The sequence below is a fragment of the Apis cerana genome, linkage group LG4 (genome assembly GCF_029169275.1).
Source record: "Apis cerana isolate GH-2021 linkage group LG4, AcerK_1.0, whole genome shotgun sequence".
NCBI classification, from domain to species: domain Eukaryota; kingdom Metazoa; phylum Arthropoda; class Insecta; order Hymenoptera; family Apidae; genus Apis; species Apis cerana.
In genome coordinates this window covers 12,423,291-12,445,470 of record NC_083855.1, presented here as the reverse complement: position 1 = coordinate 12,445,470, position 22,180 = coordinate 12,423,291, and the positions used below count along the sequence as shown (strand labels likewise).

Here is a 22,180-nt window from a genome sequence, read left to right as displayed (position 1 = left end):
AAAAATTTGTATATTTTATGCTATTAATATCAATACATAATAGTATAACATATAATATAATAATAAAACATATATAAAATATAAAATATAAAAGATTTAAATTTCATAATAAAAAAAATTGCAGAATTTTCTAATTAAATATAGATTTTCTAAAAATATTGTATCATATGTAATAATATATGATTATAACTTTATTAAAAAGAAAAAAATATATATACTTAAAATCTACTGAAATCTAATATATATTTATTTATTTATTTATACATATGCATGCATATATAATATATACATAATTTTATTTTATAGAATATATTGGTTTATTAATTCAATGGTTTATTAATTTAAGTATATTCATACATTTTAGAGATATATCAATTTCTCCATATTATATAATTTTCTTTTTATTATTTGTATATATAATATTTTATAATAAAATAATAGTATTTTTAATGTATTATTTTTTTAATATATTCAATGTTTTGTAATTAATGAGACGAATATTGTAATTCTAATCAAATATAATTTAATGCTATTCTAAAATTATTTCTTTGAATTCTTCTATCATAATTTAATTACAAATAATGTATATATAACATATGTAACTGTACACATAACGATATATAGAATAGAAATAAAGATAATAAAAATAAATAAATTACAATAAAAATATTTAAATATACTATTATAAAAAAATATAAATATTAAAAAAATAAAAAAGAAAAAAATATGAAAAATTATTGAAAGAATGATACAGGAACAGAAAAGAATTGCGACGAGCCTGACTAAGGCGGGGCTCGCATATACCGCGAAGAGAGGTAAGCGGTTGAATCGGATTGGATTGGGGCGCAACTAGCAAGCAAGCGAGCAAGTGAGGAAACTGGTTTGGTTTTGTAGGGCTTGCACCACTGCACCGTTCTTTTAGCGAGACAGTCCAATTTATGCATTACGGCTATGTAGGCACTACATGATATCAAAACGCTGCGCCCGGGCTTACTTCACTTACCGTCACCATCTCTGCAATATTATCGAAACTTTGCAAGTGCCTACAAGACTAAATTCACTGCATTATATTTTATCTAATACAATCAAGTGTTGAATGCAATTTATAATATACATTTGAATATAGTTTGATATAACGTGAAAGTGAAGAAAAGTACATGCAAGTTTATATTTGTGTTAACATTGGTGATATCTGTAATATGAATTTTTTATTGGTTAAAAGCTTGTGACTGTTTTGTGTATAATATTTGGTGCTTCGTTTTATAATTTGTTCAAAATTAATACTGTGAAGATTTCAGATTTTATACAGGTACATTATTTTTATATCGTATAATTATATTTCGGAGGTTATGGCATTTGATTTTGATTTGCTTAATATTCTTATCAATTATTCTTTCTTTATTGTTTAATCTAACCTAAAAAATAATATTTTATAAGTATAAATTATATTAAATTATAAGTTTATTAATATGAAGTAAATGTAGCATTAGAATTATATACAATCATTTATTTTTTTGTGAAATTTAATATAAAATTATACTGTTTTCATATTTCATTTAATTTTTTTTATTATTTCATTATTCAAAAAAAGTAATATAAAAAAAAATAGAAACAAAAAAATTTATTTTGTGATATTTTATAAGAGCGTAGTTATAATATTTTTGATAAATTATTAACTTATTATTTTAATAATAAAAATTTTTGATTCATAATTCAAATAAGTTTAGTTTGTATTCAAATTTTATTACTAAAACTAAAAAAAAAAAAAAGAACAAAAAAAATAGAATAATATCAAAAAAATTATAGATATATAATTATTATTGATACTTTTAAATTTTTTGTATATATAGATAATATATTTATTAAAAATAATTTGCAATTGAAAATAATTCATTGAACAAGTACAACGATTAGATTAAATTTGCGTATTATAGAATTAACATACTATTGTGTATCTACATTTCAAGTATGAAATTCGTTATTTCACGAGTGCATATTGCATGGTCAACTTTTTCTTTTCAACGTTTTGCACGAACCAATCAGAATTCGCGAATATACCTCAGAAGAAAATGGCTAACTCGTGTCGCTGGGTTCGAGCGTATCTTTGCGCGTCGTTTTGTGAACCCCGTAGTCTGCAATCACGTTGACGTCTATCGCCATTTCCTCACAGGAGGATTTTGTTCGATTACTTTCTAAGGTATATGCAATTATTCTTGTTATGAATATTGTGAATAATTTTTATCAATGTGCTTTTTTAATAATGCGTTAATAAACACGATAAAAAATTCATTAGTTAGAATAGCAGGTGTGATGTTATCGCGAGTGTAAAAGTGCATTGCATCCTTCAAGAAATATGGATGCAACTCTATTGCCGGCCGGCAAGCTTTACACAAAAAATTGCAGTTACATTTCTCTTGAAGCACAATTTTGTATTTTATATATTAAATACGTTATTCTGAAACAATTCATTATAATAATTAAATTCTCATATTTTAAAGTGCATTGTTCAATAATGGAGACTTCTTTATTATATATTTCAAATTAAGGAGTAGGTATACGATATTATCAATGATACATTGATGATATTCATAAAAATTTTCCTGTAATTTTTATTTATAAAGCTATGGATAATATTTAAGAGTTTTAATATAAAAATTGTTTGCAAACGCGGGAACTTGTACGTACTATGCATTATATGTTGAATAGTTGTGTTCGAGTCTTAATCACGTTCGTTTCTTCTATTTCATGTACTCCATTTTTTTTCATAATTATTTCTACATATTTCTATTTCCAGTTCTTTTTTTCCCATTTCAAATTATTTATTTATATATTCTTTTTATATATGTTTCATTTTATTTTGTACATAATATACCTTATTTTTAATCTTTTGAATGATTAATATTTTAATTAAAAAAATTTTGAATAATAGATATTGGAAATTCTGAATATAAAGTTTGAAAATAGTATTATATATTGAATATTATGAATATTATAAATTATATTAAATTATTAATCTTATATTAAGTATTAATAAAAAAACTATTATGATTTTTTTAATTTTCATAAACATATATGATTAAATATTATAATTATTTATAAATATGTATACTTATTTTTCAAATTATATATATCATATTAAACAATATTTTTTTATACAAAATAAGAAATATTTTAATGCTTTTAATATTTTATAATTATAATTTAGAAAATATTAGATTTTAATATTTAAGTACTAAAAAAATAATATTTAAATGCTAATATGTAATTTTGATATTGTAAATGATAATATATATATAATAATATTGATATTGCCCACTTAAAAAAATTAAAATCATTAATAATATAACAATATATGTAATTTTGTTTAAAAGATTTTTTATATTTTAATCCTTTGCAGTATATTTCTATTTTAATTTTTTATTATATATTTCTATTTAGTTATTTTTTTTCTCTTTTATTTTCTCAGTTAAAATAAAGAATTTAGTATTATTGTGATAAATGTGAAAATTTTAAATCAATTTTTGCATTATTTTTGATAAAATATATTTTTTCATTCTATTATTAAAACAAGTGTTGAAGTTTAAGAATTAAAAAAGATTTAAGAATCTTATTGTTTATAATATTTTTATAATATTAATTAATATAATATAATTATATTTTTAAAAATGTTTGATTTTTCGATTCTTTTTTATTCTTAGATAGTGGAATAACTCATCAGTAATTATGTGAGTACTGATTATTTTAATACATGTTAACATAAATTAGATTTTTTATATTGAAAAATGTTTAAAAATATATGATACAATACAAAATTAGAATTTTATAAAGTAATTATTAATAACAAAATCGAATTCATTATTGTTGAGTTAAATATATGTAAAAATTTATAGAAAAAAATTTGCTTATTTTTATAAGATTATATAATAAATGAAAAATAATTCTTATTAATAAATATTTTCAATAGTAATAATATTGTATCTGGTGAAAATATAACCGCAAAGGATTAATGAAGATATTTAATGGGCAATAAGTTTAATGTGTTAAATATATTTTATTTCAATAATAATTTAAAAAGATATAAATTTTAAATATAATATAAATATAAAAATTAAAATAATTAAAATTTTTGTTTTCTCAAAGATGTTGTCTTGGAAATAAAAATTTGTTTTAGCTATGGCAGAAGGAAATGGGGAAATAAAAATGGAAGAGAAACAGTCTAAGGAGGAAATGGAATATGTAGAAAGAACAGAAGATTTTTCAAAGTTGATTCAATATGGATTAGATGAAAAAGTAGCTGCAAAATTAGATGAAATTTATAAAACAGGAAAATTAGCTCATGTGGATTTGGATGAAAGAGCATTAGATGCTTTAAAAGAATTTCCTGTTGATGGTGCATTAAATGTACTCACACAATTTCTTGAATCTAATTTAGAACACGTATCAAATAAATCTGCATATCTTTGTGGTGTAATGAAAACCTATAGACAGAAAAGTCGAGCTGGACAAGGTACTGGTACCAGTACTACTCCAAAAGCACCAGATGAAGACAAAATAAAGGTAGATATTTATTTTATTAATTTGATATTTATAATATAAATTATATTTATAATTATTTATAAACTTACATAAATTATAAAAAAAATACAGAATTGTTTATAATATCTTAGATGATTCTTGAACGAACTGGTTATCCTTTGGATGTAACAACAGGACAGAGGAAATATGGAGGTCCTCCTCCAAATTGGGAAGGTCCTACACCTGGAACTGGTTGTGAGGTAAAACAATGAATTATTTTTGTATATTTATTTTTTATATCATTTTTTTTATTTATCAAGCTCTACTTTTTTTTATATATTTTTTTTAATTTTTTTTGTATCAGTTATTAAAATTTTAATTTTCTGTTATTTTATATATTCTTTTCTCCTAAAAGGTATTTTGTGGAAAAATTCCAAAAGATATGTATGAAGATGAATTAATTCCTTTGTTTGAAAAATGTGGAAAAATTTGGGATTTAAGATTAATGATGGATCCGATGGCAGGATGTAACAGAGGATATGCTTTTATCACTTTTACTAATAGGGAAGCAGCACAACAAGCTGTTAGAGAGGTATGTAGATATTATTTGAATTATTTTTACTATCATGTAGGTACATGTTTGTGAAGCGTACAAATTCTGTTATCCTAGTTTACAACATCTTGTTATGGATATATCAATTCCCTTCACTTTTGTTTAGAAAAACTTTAGAAATGTTACAAAATTGTTATTGCTACCAAAATAAGTAAATTTTCGAAATGTTTAAATACATTATTGCACATGTTTTATTTCTTTGCTTTCTTCCTGTTTCTATAACTTGTTTTATTGAATTATTTTTATTTATGTTTATGGTATTTGTTTCAAAATGAACGTTAATTGACTCATCAAATTGAAGATGGTATAAGAACATCTTTTTCCTTTTCTTCTTTTTTCTTCTTACATTAAACATTTCGAATACATTTTTTTCATATTCCCATGTGGCTTGTTCTATATGTTGTGACTTGCGTTTTCTTTCTTTATTTTTTTTTTTTCTTTTTTTTCTTCTCTCTTTTTTATTTATTTATTTTTAAAATTGTAGTTTTAACACAAATGTTTTAGCATTATTTTACTAATGGTAAAAAATAATAAAATTTGACATTCAATGTCTTTAGTTAGGAACAATCCACATATTTGTTTCATACATATACATATATGTCCCTGACCACTAATTTATATTTAAATATATAATGATGCCCAACACATACCAAATACTTACAACAGCAGCAAAACAGAGAGAGAAAATAAATGCACATATGTATAACAGTATAAGCACACGCGCGCGCGCACGCGAATACATGCAGAGATATACATATTTTTCTGTACATATATTATACATATACACATACATTTGAACAGGTACGCATTTACATATACACATACGCGCACACACATATCATAAGCGCGCGCGCGCATAGGTGTATGCGTACGTACGTACGTACATATGTACGTATGTATGTATATATGTATGTATGTATGTATGTATGTATGTATGTATGTATGTATGTATGTATGATGTATGTATGTATGTATGTATGTATGTATGTATGTATGTATGTACGTATGTATGTATGCATGTATGTATATATATATACATACATGTATATAATAATGTCCTATGGATGAGTTTCTTTTTCCAGCTCTCCTCTTTGCTCAGTGGGCAAAATTGGGAGTGGAGAACATTGACGATGCGAAAAAAAGAAGTTCGTGTGGTTTAATTGGTTAGGGGTATATTTACTTAATTGGTTAACTTTCGTTGGACAGTGACAATTTTTGTAACAAAATTTTGAAAATTGGTAGGTTTAAAATTTGTTTACAGGAGCACATACGTGAACGCCGGTTTCCTATATTGTGAAGACTCGAGCGACAAAGCGCATGCCACTTTCTCGCTTTCATGGAACCAGGCCATGTTAATTATTTCACTAAATTTCATATTTTGAAAAATCTTTCCTAAATTCTTTTGTTTGTCGCAATTAGATAAAACATGAAGTGTATATCATTGGAACAATATGAGGCATGTGTTTGTTTTCTTCATCCCACAGCTCGATAATCACGAAATAAAACCCGGCAAGAATCTGAAAGTAAACATTAGCGTTCCTAATCTACGACTTTTCGTGGGGAACATACCAAAGTCAAAAGGCAAAGAGGAGATCTTGGAGGAATTTGGTAAATTAACAGGTAAAGTGAATACGAGGCGTGTGTACCTACCTATCTACCTATACCTACCTGTCTACCTGTATTGTAACTTACGAGTGGTAGCTTTTAAGTAGTGGTTGTAGATGGTATGGAATTTTGGAGCATCCAAGAAATAAAAATAATCGTACGCGCGACCGTACGATTTACAGTTACCTATGTCACCTTCAGTTCTGATCAGTCTCCTTGCCTCTCGGTTTATTAGTGAACAGTAACACCTCTCTGGTCCAAGTCTTCTTTTCCTCGCATATTTAGGTTGAGTTATGAGTTATATATTTCCTACTTTTATTTAATATACTTCCTTTCTTTTCTCCCAAATAATTTTTCTTTTACTCCTTATAGCGTTCCTTTATCCTTTAGTTTTCATAATTACCGTTCTTATTATCATAGTCGTTCTTATTATCATAGTTATCGTTATCGCCGTCGTTGTTCTATTGCATCTTCATTGTAGGATCACAATTATTTTATGATCGGTACCAAACCATCACTACTACCACTACGATCAACACCATTCGTTTTTTGCTATCAAATATACACGCGAACAAATACCACAATTTACACTGAAGCGCGCAAACACACAATCTCACACAAGTAGTTTTAATCTTGACATTTGAAGTTTGATCTTCTTGGCGATTTGAACGTATACCTTTATTTTCATTTTTTAATTCTTTATTTTGCTATTTCTTTTGTTTGATTTTTTCTTCTTTTTTTCTATATATAATAAAAAAGGATAAAGAGAGACAAAGTATTTAGAAGAGAAAATGTGGAAGCAATTTAATATGGCAGAATTATTAAAATTATATAGTGAGATAATAATAAATATAATGCGCGCTGTCCTGCGTGGTTGTTATCAGTTTTTGCATCATGTTAACGCGATTCATAACTGGACCTCAAGCATGGGGGTATGGGAGATATGCGTGGACCGCTGGGGCGTTTGACTCGCTAACAAACGGACAGGCACTCCCATCCACCTACCTACTTACCTATTACACCTATCACCTTACCTAGCTATCCATATATCTATTTCTATTTATCAACTATTCTGTCTAACAATCTATCCATCTGCCCATCTAATACTATCTATTAATCCATGAATATACCTACTTATTTCTATTTATCAACTTGTCTATTTATATATTTATTTCTGTTTACCAGTTTCCCTATCTACTTATCTTTTTATTCATTTATTTATCTTATATACTTAACTTATCTATCTGTCTACCTATTTACCTATTTTCCTACCTACTTATATACCTATCTACCTTCGTACCTACTTACCTATCTATCTATCTATCAATATAACTATCTATCTACCTTTATATATCTATTCATCCATTCACCGACCGTATACGATAATTAACTCCAGTTTATTTTTTCACATTCATTTATTAATTTGCTTGCCCTGTTCCTTCGTATAAGATATATATAATTTCCCTGAAGGTCGCTTCACGATATCCCACGTTCAGAACAGCCAATAAGCAGGTGAAATTGTAAAAGGCAAGCTTAATTGGCACTCTCCTTCCACATTATTCTTACAGCTGAATGATTATGAGATTCGGAAAGGGAAAAAGATTGGTGTTACCGTATCTTATAACAATCATCGCTTGTTTGTGGGAAATATTCCAAAGAATCGAGACCGAGATGACTTGTTCGAAGAATTTACAAAGCACGCACGTAAGTTGATAATTGTCCTTAAATCAGCAAGCAGTAACCAAAGGAAATTCTATGGGAAAAAAATGGTGGGACAAAACTTTTATTTCTTAACAATCGGCTGTTTCTATTCGATTTTTAGTTAGAGATGCTTGATGGGTAAATTTTTAATGCCCTCTGGCATCATTATCAAGTAGGCAGATTTTTCCTTAAATTGATACATATGTCGTAGAATATAATTTGTTACCTAAAACATTTCGCACACATTTTCACCACAAACATCATCAAACTTTTTCATTTTGAAAAATAAGTCTTTATTCTTTATTATTTTATTATTTTTTGTTTCCTATTAAGTTTTGGATAAATCATTGGCTGTAATTGATTAACGAATTTTTGTATTATATTGTGTCCCACAGTCATAAAATTTAATTTATTATCTGTCATAATTATACGTATGGAATTTAACTCTTTTTCGATAAGACATTCTTAATGTTTATTATTTTTCCTTTAAAATTTTTTTTTTTTTTTCAAAATATCATTTAATCCAAAGTTTGTCCATTATTTATGTTGTACACTTAATCCATAAATTTGAAACTTTTTATTTGTGCTGATTGATTGATTTTGGGACGCAAAAACATTTATAGAAATTTAAATAAATAAAAAATAATTGAAAACATTAAATATATAATAATAATGCGCGGTATCATTTGCAATCGTAAAAATTCTACGTGTATGTGTTAATCTTTTTAAATAATAATTGGATACTTTTGCTATTAGGAAAACAATAAAATATAGCATTTTATCCAATGGAAAAATGTTTTATATGTTCTAAATTTTCTCTAATGTATCTGTTACGGACATGAAATCGGTCAGAGTGATTGAATGAATGTGTATAGTTCTCTTATATTTCTTATTATATGTGTGTTTGCATAGTACTCTTGCATGTAATATTTAAGTCTGGACTCAGAGAGGAGATAATGGATAAAAATTAAAAAATAAAGTATTAATATTGAATTCAGGAGGCATAAGGTTAAATAATCAGAATTTATGGGAAAAAAAAGGTCACAAGGCATCTGAATTCTTCTAACAACCCCTTTCTCCCTCTCTCTCTCTCTCTCTCTCTCTCTCTCTCTCTCTCTCACATTTTCTAATTCTGTCTCACTTTTTCATTTTTTTTTTTTTTTTTTTTTTTAATACTTCACTGATTTATTTTAACGTATACAAATAACGCACGTGTGTCTTATTGCTTTAAGATCAAGTGCGTTTTAATCAGATGCCGTATTGTCTATTCAATTATACATATTCACATACATATGTACACACACGCGTGTTCGTACGCACATGAACGTGTATATATACGTACATACAAATACATATGCATATGTACATGCATCTATACGTATCTGTAAACATTATGCACACATACATACACACGCACGCACGTACATCACACACGCATACATACACACAAAACACGAGAGAGAGTTGTGTGCGTGTCCGCGCGTGTGTGTACGCATGCTTGCGCATGCAAGTTAACTTTTAAACTGAGAGGAAGGAGAATAAAACTATTTTTGAAAAAGAATATATATATATATAATTATAATTTAATGAGGAACATTTATAGGAACAAAGCAATTTTTTGATTGTTTTTGCAGATGCTTTTTTTTTTTTTCCTTTATAGTATGGAATACAATAGTAATCATACTTAAATGACTATTAATTGACTAATCGATGATGTAAATTCATAGAAAATTTCATGAAATATCAATCTTTTACATATTCATAAATCATTACAATGCATGTAAAACTCTAATAGCATGACAATTTTATTTAATGACATAATATATTTTTCAGTTTTAATTGTACTATTCTGTTGTATAATTAAATAACAAACAGTAATAAGCACTAAAATTAAATTAAAATTTACAAAGATTTAAAAATTAAAAATTATTAGCGGATTATTGCATTCTCATTTGGAATATATATATTATTTATAACTTTTATTATCATTTATGTCATTTATAACTTGTGAATAAAACTGCGAGCATATATTTTTTTTCTTTCTTTCTTTCTTTTTTTACACATTTTTCTTTGTTGTATATATTGTTGCTTTTTTAGTTGGTATATTTATTTGGCGGTATTTGATAACTATCATTGTATTTTATGAAATATTTTAAATTTATTTGTTATAGAAAAATCCTCTTTTAATTTTACATTTTATTCTTTCTTTCTTTCTTTCTTTTTTTTTTTTTTTTTTTTTTATATTAGTTATTTGTATATACACATGCATATATATACGTATATGTACAATCGCATGTATGTATATACACGTATATAAATACAGGTATACATGATATGTAGATTAACATGTACGTGTTATGACAGATTATTTATTACTATAAGTGATATATGCGTATTAATGTGTATATTTTACAATTACATGTTAATCGAATAAAAATTTGTTCAAATTATAATACGAAGTAATTTATGTTTTGAGTGTACGGAGATTGATATGGACAAATGTCTATCTAAAAAGGTGATGTTTGCGAACTTATAGTTATAGAAAGTAACTTATTTTTCATTACGCGTATATACATTGACACGCATTATATATATATATATATATATATGTGTATATATATATATATATGATACTATATGATACTACATATTTACGTTCTCAAAATCTTTTACAGATATCTTTCATAAAAATCTTTCATAGAAAACTGTTTCTCAATGGCTAATTTACTTTTTACTTATGAGAATAAGGATTTTGAGAATAATGCGTGTTCATAAAAATATAAACGGAAAAAACATTAGTTCGTTAAGACAATTTAAGAATTTCAAAGATTTTCCGCCAAGAATGATTTATAGTTAATAAATCACTTATTGCGAAACACATATTTCATCATACATTTATCATCACAATTAATATTATTATTCGAATATTACTCGAAAATTAAAACATTTATAATTTAATTTGAAATAAATTTAAATCGATTAATTATAGCATAGCTTGATAGCTTGATAGCTCGGTAATTCATCAGGATTGCTAATTTTATTATTATTTTGATTTTTCTTATTTTATTTTTAGAAAATTAAAAAATAATTTAATATATAGTTTGAATAAAAATAGTGATTTTTTTTTTAAGAAAAAAGAATAATTATCTTTAATTTAAAAGCAATTACTTTCTCTTTTGATCATGTCAATTTTCTTAAACTTCGTATAATCCTGATATAATTTAATTTTTAGTAATGCACAGTTTGCTATTTCTAATATTTTTCTATTTTATATAAAGTTTAATTTATAATTTGGGTGATAAATTTATCTATTTTTCCGCATCTCTCTCTCTCTTTCTCTCTCTCTCTCTTTCTTTCTCTCTCATTCTCACTCATTCACTCTCTCACTCTCACTCTCACTCTCATTCTCATTCTCATTCTCATTCTCATTCTCACTCTCATTCTCGTTCGCTCGCTCGCTCGCTCGTTCGTCCGCTCTTGCTCTCACTCTCGCTCTCTTTCTCTCTCTAATTCTCTTTCTAATTTACTCTGTTTCTTTTCCTTTTTGTTGCAAAATATCTTTTAAATCAACAGTATATAATTAAGAATGTTTAATGGACACATTAACAATACATTAAAACGAAATGAAATTTAATAATTTAAATATTCTTTAATTATAAAATTTTCGATAAGTACATAAATAAGTATCTTAGGCCGAATGATGCAACTGGGAGGGGAAATTGATTTTACAAATTTTTTTTCATATATTAGAAAAAGGAAAAAAAAATTAGACGAGGTGTTAAATAAAATGTTAAATAAAAACATTTTATTTTATTTTTTCTACTTATTTTTGCTTATAGAATAATTTTGCAGCTAATTGTATTTTTTTGTACATTTTTATTTAATTGAGAGTGAATCAATTAATTTTCAAATTAAAGCCTCAAGCGAGGCTTCAAACAAAAAGATTTTGAAATTTTTTTTATAACTCATTCATTGCATGTAAAATAATCTTTCATTCAGTTGTGTCATCTGTCCTCAGATACTCATGATATACATCTGTTACAGCCCAAAGAAATTCATTCGTTTATCTATTTTCTTTTTTTTTTCTTCTTCTTTTTTTTCATTTTTTTTTTTTTTTCATTTTATTTCTTCTCTTTTTCTTTGTTTCTTTTTTTGTTTTTCTGTGTTTCCTTTCTTAATTCGTAGACCTTTACATATATTTGTTTAATTATCTATTAAATGTTTCATTGAATTTTATTGATCCATTTTGTGTAATTTTTCGTCATATAGCTGGTCTGACTGAGGTGATTATCTACAGTTCTCCGGATGACAAGAAGAAAAATAGAGGTTTTTGCTTCTTAGAATACGAATCTCACAAAGCTGCTTCCTTAGCCAAACGAAGATTAAGTACCGGTCGCATCAAAGTATGGGGCTGTGATATCATAGTTGATTGGGCTGATCCTCAGGAGGAGCCCGACGAACAAACTATGTCTAAAGTAAGTAAACTAATATAGCAAAGCAAGAACGTAGTAAGATTGATTATTTATTGAATCATTTATTATAGGTGCGTGTATTGTATGTGAAAAATTTGACTCAAGATTGTTCTGAAGAGAAATTGAAAGAAAGTTTTGAACAATATGGTAATATTGAAAGAGTGAAGAAGATCAAGGATTATGCTTTTGTCCACTTTGAAGAAAGAGACAATGCTGTCAAGGTAAAATAATCATTGATAATTTGTATGTGTCATTAATTATTTGTGTTTAAATAATGCGTTATGTACTTGGTTTAATCTTCCAGTTTGAAAGTAAGTTTCGATAAAATCTCATCAACTATATATAATATTAACTTGACGATTTACTTAGCAAATGGTACTCTACTATATTTTTAACGGAAATTCATACATTCTCCATATTTTACATAAATGATGTCACAAAAGATAATTTGGTGAAAAAATTTTGAAGTGTTTAATTTCGTAATAAATCATTTGGTGTTTTAGGCGATGAATGAATTAAACGGAAAAGAGATTGGTGGTTCTCACATTGAAGTATCTCTCGCGAAACCTCCATCTGATAAAAAGAAAAAGGAAGAGATGCTTCGTGCTAGAGAGCGAAGAATGATGCAAATGTTTCAGGGTAGAAGCGGGTGTGTTATATCTGTTATATGTGTTATATATGGATATATTTTTTAATTTTAATTCATTTATTTCTAATTTAGTTTCTTCAGCTATTATTTTGAATTACATATAATAATATCTATCTATTTTTAGGGGTTCTCCATCGCATCCAAGTATGATGGGAGGACCAATGCCAGTTCGAGGACCAGGTCAAGGTCCTCGAGGTACCGGCGCAGGTATGCGAGGACAGATGGGAAGAGGCGATTATGGTAAGTACTGTTCCGTTTTTATTTTTGTCGTATTTGTTGATATTTCTTTAGATTTATTCCGTATTAAGTATATATACACGCGTATATACATATATATACATGTATTTGTATGTAACATTTTAATTGCATTTCGCCACCCCTTTAATAATATTTCATACAGAAAAAGATAACGTGTATTACGTATATGTAACACGTTTTATTATAATTAAAATAACATTTTTGTTTCCGCTTATGATTAATTCGATTTATCTTTAGGCTTAGACCATATCTTTTTTATAAAAATATTTAATTCTGCAAATTTTTCATAAAATTATTAACAATTTTATCAACATGAAATTATTATTTATTCTTTATATTTTATGGAACAATTTAATACAATTTTAAATAAATTATTTAACGTTATTATATTAATAAATTGCTTAGATAACAAATACATCGATGTTAAGAAAACGTATAAAATTATACGATATAAAATTTATTAGCGAGATTTTATCCATAGATTTAAAATATTAATATTTTATTTTTCAGATTTATATAAACACAAATCATTGTTAAATCGTTTATATCGATATCTTATGGTAATGTTATGTAACATAAACATCCCGCATGCTTTTGGGGATTTTTCACTATCTCACTACATAGTTTACATGCATAATATATATGTAAAAATTTACAGAAATACATATTTATATTTAACGATATATGATATAAATATAAATATAATAAATATCGAAAGTTTGTATTTTTTATTTTATATATAATATAATAAGATCAATTATAAATCCTTTTTCTTAGAGATAGGGAGAACGATATTTAAATTAACATTTTTTTATAAGTTTCAAAGGATTTAAAATTCAAACTTATATATATTTCATTATTTATCATATTAGAAAATGTAGTGAGAAAGTGTTTAGAAGCTGGAATATCTCTTTATTTTATTTATCAAATCGAATAGCTGCATTCATATAATATTTTTTTATTAAGTTAAATTTGGTCTGAGCCTATTATGATTACATTTTCAATTGTTATGCAGTTGTTCGTTTTCTTTCCCCATTCTTTTTTCTTTCTCTCTCTTTTTTTTTTCTTTATTTCTTCTTCTTTTTTTTCCGCAATTATTGTTTTATCAATGCATAATTTCGTGAACAGTATATAATAATCAGGTTTACAAAATATTTTGGACGAAGGTTACAAACATAAAATTTCCATACATATGTACGTTTATGCATATGTATGTCAGGTGTGGCTTAGCATTATAATATGAGCATAGTATTGCCTTACCACTACCACTTCCTGTGAGGCTTGATATCACGCGCGCGTGCACATTGCACACATATTCTATATATATATATATGTATATATATGTATATGTATATATATATATATATGTATATATCTATATATTTATATATTTATAAATATATTACGTATACAATATACATATGTGTGCTCTTGTACGCGCAGACTGATGAAACAGGACAGACAAACAGACGCACATTGACATGCACACACACAAAAAAGTAAATGCATGTGTATTGTTTGTTTTGTACTTACCTATAATGATACCCGAGTGATTTTTATTTTATGGCAGTGTACAATCGTACACATAGCCAAGAAATTTTAATCTCTCCTTTCTTTTCTCTATATATTTTTTTTTTTTTATTTACGTTGTTTGTTTTACTTCGTTTTTATGTAAGTGTGCGTATTTTGTTGATTTCGTATGCATCATAAATTAAAAAATTTGGTTTCAGCTCTCATGGAAATAGGTAAGATGCGACATTGAATTATGAGTGGAAAGTAGTAGAGTACCATTTGGTAGAGTTTTGTATTTTTCCCTTTTGGAATTATGTATTCAACGTTGAAAAGACGCTAATATCGGATCATCGAAAATTGCAAGGAAACATGCCATTTTTCTTATTACGATTTAATTATATTATAACGTATTATAACGACAATGTTATGTTTATGCTATATAAGAAAGCAAGAAAGAGAAATTAAATCGGAACATTTCGAATCGTTAACAATTCCGCAAGGAAGAAGTGATTGAGTGTGTGTGTGAAAGAGCGAGAGAGAGGAGGTTGGGCTAGGATATTGGGCAATATCAGGAGATATCAATTTTCTATGATCCGAATGAGCGTGAAGTTTATATCAGGATACGTGATGGTGGTAGGGTAATTATTGAGTTTCTTTTTTTGGCAATATCGTTGTTACATAGTGAAAGTAATATATGTTTCCGTGATGATTTTTTAATTAAATACGTTTTACAATACGATTGCGAAATAAAGTCGCAATAATTTGTAACGTTATACAAGTATATATATATTTTTTTTCTTTTTCTTTTTTTGTTTCCTATTATTGAAAGTTTTTAAAACCATCTTTTCCCGGCATGCCCTTTCTTATACGAAACACAAGTATTAGTTTTGAATAAGTTGTCAATTGGATATATCGTGGCTAAATTTGGGTCTATTTGTAATGTGTGTTTTTATAGATTATGATTACGACTATTACGGTTATGGGGATTATCGAGGTGGCTACAGTGATCCATATTACGATGACTATTATCGATACGAAGATTACTATTTCGATTACGCGCCGCCTCCGCCACCTGCCAGAGGGAGAGGCAGGCAGCCTCAACCGGTGGGTCGCCTTTTTTAATGGTTCTAAAGTCGTTTCCGTTACTGAATCATTATTACTTTCTTTAGTATTTATATGTATGTATGTGTGTGTGTCTGTATGTACATACATATATGTATATGTATGTATACATATATACATATATACACACATCAGCAGTAATTTGACTGTGGCACAGTGTTCGCGGATGTACCCCAAGTTACATTATATAATCCACTTTTCTCTCTCCAACAACCTGCTCATTTTATCGTTTAATTCAGAGTGTGTATTAACTTCTTACTTTATCGATATACGTATAAGGTCAGAAAGACATGAATCTATATTATTTAAAAAGTGCTCAACGGTGCAAATCCATATACGTACCTATTTTTTATACCAACGACACGTGTGCTACCTGTCATGAATGCGTGAATGTATGTCTGTATTCTTTGTGCGTTTGGATAATTATATGTTTACACGCTATAGACTTTCCCCATCTATTTCTATATGTACATTTTTTTTATTTATACTTACTTTTCCATTCATATACTTAGCTCGTCTTGGTAAATTGTGAACATAAATCCTAGTTGTATTCAAATTTAACATTTATTACAAAATAAGTAATAGATCTACCACTGCATTTATTTATTTAGTAAAGCTTTGTAAGAATAATCAAAATGGAATGCGCTTGTGGACACATTTAAGATATTTTTTTTTTTCCACGAGGGTAGGGAAAATAAATTAGATTGGAACAAAATTGATGATTAAATATCTGTGATATAATATGATATAATAAGACTCAGGAGACGCATATATAAGACCGGGAAGAGAGAAAGATGTGAGACATACTCGAGCGCGTAATGAGAGGGAGGGGGGTTCTATTGTGGAGTGTCCTACATATTTGTCATATCTACTACTAATTCCATCGCTTAGACTAACGTCTTATCCTACAAGTCGAACACACTGCCACTTTCAAATTGCTTGCTAATCATATCTGAGCCATGGTAGACCCATTCTAAATTTTAAAATAACGATATAGCCGGGAAAAGCTATTAGAATGTAGAAAAAATTACGAGAGGAACGGAAAAGAAGAAAGAAAATATTAGAAGATACGATATATATATGTGTATATATATAAATATGTATACATATATATATATGTATAAATAAGAAAAAGGAGAATATATAGAAATATGTGTAATAAAGAAATGAAAAGATTTCTCCTTTATGTTTATATTTTTTTATATGAAAAAATATAAGAAGGTAAATACTTATGATATTATAGGTCTTCTTTGTATATTTTTTCACTTTGTGTTCTTTATCAATATTCAAAGAAATTCTAAGTATAAGTAAAAATATACATGAGAATTTCTCTATGTATAATTTACTTTGATATATATATATATATATGTATATGTATATATATGTATATGTATATATATATGTACATACGAATATATACAAGGTGGAAAAAATATAATTAGAATTCAAAAATTTTAAACTTTGATCCATATGTATTTTAACTAATATACCATCTCGACGAAATTGTATAATTTTTCAATCGATTATACGTTTAATCATTTTATATCGACTAATCTAAATTCTCTGATCTATTAATTTCAAATAATTACTTTTGGTTTATATATTCCAATCTATGTATATAAAACTATCTTATACTTTTTCCACCATGTTTTCCACTATAAGTGTATATATATATATTATATATACACTATATATATGTATGTATGTATATATATATATTTGTATATATGTATTATGTATGTACATGATGCGTATATGTATATGTATATAAATGAACACTTGCGTGTGCGCATAAATAGATCATGCATATGTAAATAGTAATGATTATGTCCATGACACGTTTAACATCTATTTGTAGTTTCTCCTATCAGAGAGAAGGGTGTTTGAGTCTCGTGGCTCGGATATGGTAAATTTAAATATATGTGTATATATATTTGTATACCAAGTTGCAGGGTTATCCCAATAACCTTGTAAACATCATTACAACTGTACTATCATTACATTAATTTGACGGACTGATTAATTATTTCATTGCCTGATAGATAAATATATATATATATGTAAATAGATAGGTAATCAAAAATAAATTGTTGAAATAAATAGATAGATAGATAAGTAGATAAATAAAAATCACTAGTTAGATAGATAGGCAAATAAATAGGCATACAATAAATACAGACAATGTGTATAAATTAACGGATGGATATATGGATGTGTGAATGAATGGATGGATGGATAGATAAATATACATTTAGATAGAATGATAGATACACATAGATTGATCAATTAGATTAATATTTAATTAGTTGTTTGATTGGTCGTTGAAACGATTGACCGATTGATTGATTGAATGGCAAATTGTATAACTGTTGACGGACCGATTATATTTCATTTTTGACACTTTTTCCACTTGACAAACGTGTACGATATGCATTTATTTCGACACGATATGTCCTTATGCCTTGGTAGTGTCGATTTGTTGGTGTAGAATCAGTTACAAAAATTTCTTCGAATTATCCTTTTTATTATTGACGTTTTCTTCGATATTAATCGATCGATGTTAAATGCTTGTGTATTGTCATTAAGAAGTAGATTATTAATCGTTGACTTGATTGTTACGTTTAAAAATAGTTTATTTTGTTTACATCGTTTCTTTTTTTTTTTTTTTTTCTTTTTTTTTTTCTCTCTTTTACGTATCATGCATTTCGTGATGCTAATGTTTTCGTTATATTTCAATATCTTCGATCAAAAGATTTTAATTTAATTTTATTAAATTTGTTCGTGAGAAGCTGGATGTAAATGTATATTGTGCGGATTGAATTTTTTCTTCATTTTTGAATGTTCTTCGTTAGTGATAAAATAAAAAAAGACGAAAAAAAAGTAAATTGATCTAATTTAAAAGAGTACTTTCTACGCTTAATTGTAAAAATAGGATATATTTTAATATTTTTTTGCATTTTTTCTTTTTATATATTTAATTGAGAACAGATAAATTATTTACGTATTTAAAAAATATATTGTATTGGTGAAAATTTTATTTCATAAATCATATTCCATATCGCGAATTTAATTATCTTAAAATTAATTGCAATTTTTTTGTAACATGATATTTAAGACTTTGCTTAAAATGAATTTAATGAATTTAATTGAAATCAAAAGAAAAATATAATCTACGATTCTAAAATAAATTAATAAATTTCTTTGCATCATTTACTATTTTCTATAGTTATTATAAATAATTTTTTTTTTTGCACAATGAAATAATATAAATTTATTTCCTTTTAAATATTAAATTATCAAAGAGAATTAATAATTATCGTCGATAATTAATGAATCTAGTTAATTAATAAATATATATTGCATATGGATAAACGAGTAACAATTAGAAAAAAACAGAACAGAACACATTGATAGAAAAGAGAAAAATTACAGATAACGGTAAATTATATAATAAAAATCTAGATTTCTTTCATAAAAGAGAGCGAGAAGAAAATTATAACGATTGTTACGTTGTATTTGTACGTGCGTGCGCATCTGTGTATATGCGTTTGTGTTAGATCTGTTAGAATTTTTTTTATTCATAATTAAATCACAACTTGACTTTAATTAGGCAATTTGTTAAAAAAAAAAAAAAATTACAATTTGATTTATTCGATGGAATAGGATGGAAAAAAAAGAAGAGCAATGACGATGATCTCTACTAGTCCCTGCCAGTAATTTATCGACAATAAAATTTTGATGTTTGTTGTTTGCTTTTGATGTATAAAAATATACCGCTTACGCTTAAACAATTACCCTGCTGTGTAATGCTTTTTTACCGTGCTGCTTATATCTACTTAAATCTTGATTTGTTGAATTTTGTTCTAGCTGACAGTGCAGTATGTTGTGTCGCTTAAAGTTCCTTCGCCATCCCAATACAATAAGCTTTCCGCTTTACTTGGATAATTCTGCTAATACTACTGCTGTCTGTAAAAAAAAAAATGTGGTTAGTAATATTTGGTTTTAGGTGATTCCTACGTTCGTTGCATCGTTCTGTATGCCATGTGTATATTTGACTGATCTGTATATATACATACATACATATATACATATATGCTACATACACACATACGCACACACATACACGTATACATACACGCAGATATATATATATATATACATATTAAGTACCTTTCTCATATCCTACCTAGCTCTCTCTTTCTCTCTCTCTCTCTTTCTCTTTCTTTCTCTCTCTCTCTCTCTCTTTCTCTTTCTCTCCGGAGTCCATCATCTATCTCTCTTAATCCTGTCCTATCTCATTTCCGCTTTTCGTGTAACGCATATATCATCTCAACTCCTACTATTTATATCATTAAATGCATCCCCTTCCACATGTGAAACACACATTGACACATTAAGCGCGCGCATATCCCGTGCGCGCGTAATTTTGTATGTATAATCTGCATGTATATACGTATGCGTATACGTATAAGATACATATATAGATGCTTGCATCCATGCACACGTACGTACATACATACATACTTATATTCTCTTAATGCGTGCATCATACATCATACGGCCATTTTGTACGAGTTATATACATATATATATATAAAACATTACATCTGTCAATCTGTACGTGTACGTATACGTGTACGTGTTTTGTATATAATACCTTGTATAATAAATTATACTACTTAGTGGGTATATATATAAAGATGTATTGTATATACGAGAGGATCAATTTCTAAAAATTAATTAATATTTTGTTTTTTAACAACGAAGAAAAGTGTTTTGAAAGTTTCGTCAGAAAGGAAGAGAATTATTCGTTTATTATTGTTCCGTTTGCTCGAAATGAAAATGCGAGAGGTGTCAAATTTTATATCGAAAACAGACACGAAGTGAATACACAGTAGGTCAATAGATACATACATATATACGAGATTGTTTTGTTAACTTATTATTATTATTACTATTATTATTATTATTATTATTATTAGAAAAAGAGAAAGGGGTTTGTGATAAACGAAAGCAAAAGACGCTCAAACTGTGAATGAACTCTTGACAACTCGCGAATACACGAATAACAATGAAATAAAAGTAAAAAAAAAAAAAAAAAAGCGAAAAATCTAAGAGAAAAAAAAAAAATGAAATAGAATCGTGTACGCAAATTTATACTGTAGGAATTTAATAAATATCATATAGGGTAACGATTGGGTGTTGTGTTATTTGGTCAGGCTGGACGTGGCCGTGGAGTAGTGCCGCGTGGCCGAGTCGGTGGCCCCCAAGTCCGTGGGCCAGTCAGGGGGGGACGCAACCCCGCAACTTCAGGGGCTCGTGGGGTCCAGCGGCTGTCCGCTCGTGGGGGGGTCCGCGCCAAGGGAAGTTTACCAGGTGAGGATGGTCTGTATCTCCACAATAAATCAATCATCTTTTAACATTATTTTCATACGCTACTCTTTTTTCTCTTTTACATTTTTTCTCACTTTTGCATCTGCTTATCCCTCATACACACTACCCAGTGTTTTTTCTCCACTTTTCATATATATAAGTCTGTCATATTATTATTTTCCGCTCTGCTTTCTCTATCTCTCTCTGTCTCTCTCTTTTTTTTTATCTCTTGCTCTAAAAAAAAAGACTTCATTCTTTCAAACGATCATTTTTTATTCACACACGGTGAGAATCTATAAATATTTTTTTACGTTTATCCTGTCGAATTTGATTAGTAATTTCGACGCGTAATTTGGCAAT

General features: G+C 27.1%; 1 protein-coding gene across 33 annotated transcripts in view; it reads left to right on the top strand.

Annotated features, from left to right (window-relative positions):
• Positions 1–230: 230 nt before the first annotated feature.
• The window catches only part of LOC108000838 (heterogeneous nuclear ribonucleoprotein R), a 28,129-nt gene continuing 6,179 nt past the window's right edge, over positions 231–22,180 (top strand). For 2 of the 33 annotated variants that reach the window (XM_062074408.1, XM_062074401.1), the window contains exons 1-12: positions 231–1,309; positions 4,172–4,557; positions 4,668–4,775; positions 4,931–5,107; positions 8,302–8,437; positions 12,704–12,909; positions 12,978–13,127; positions 13,410–13,555; positions 13,680–13,795; positions 15,544–15,558; positions 16,281–16,429; positions 21,667–21,832. In XM_062074408.1, the coding sequence (XP_061930392.1) occupies positions 4,174–4,557; positions 4,668–4,775; positions 4,931–5,107; positions 8,302–8,437; positions 12,704–12,909; positions 12,978–13,127; positions 13,410–13,555; positions 13,680–13,795; positions 15,544–15,558; positions 16,281–16,429; positions 21,667–21,832 (1,753 nt within the window). In that variant the 5' untranslated portion in view covers positions 231–1,309; positions 4,172–4,173. Of the gene's footprint in view, positions 1,310–1,967; positions 2,549–3,698; positions 3,726–4,171; positions 4,558–4,667; positions 4,776–4,930; positions 5,108–6,612; positions 6,749–8,301; positions 8,438–12,703; positions 12,910–12,977; positions 13,128–13,409; positions 13,556–13,679; positions 13,796–15,543; positions 15,559–16,280; positions 16,430–20,314; positions 20,433–21,666; positions 21,833–22,180 lie in introns of those variants that run through there. The other 31 variants (XM_062074421.1, XM_062074418.1, XM_062074432.1 and 28 more) reach the window with 29 other exon arrangements.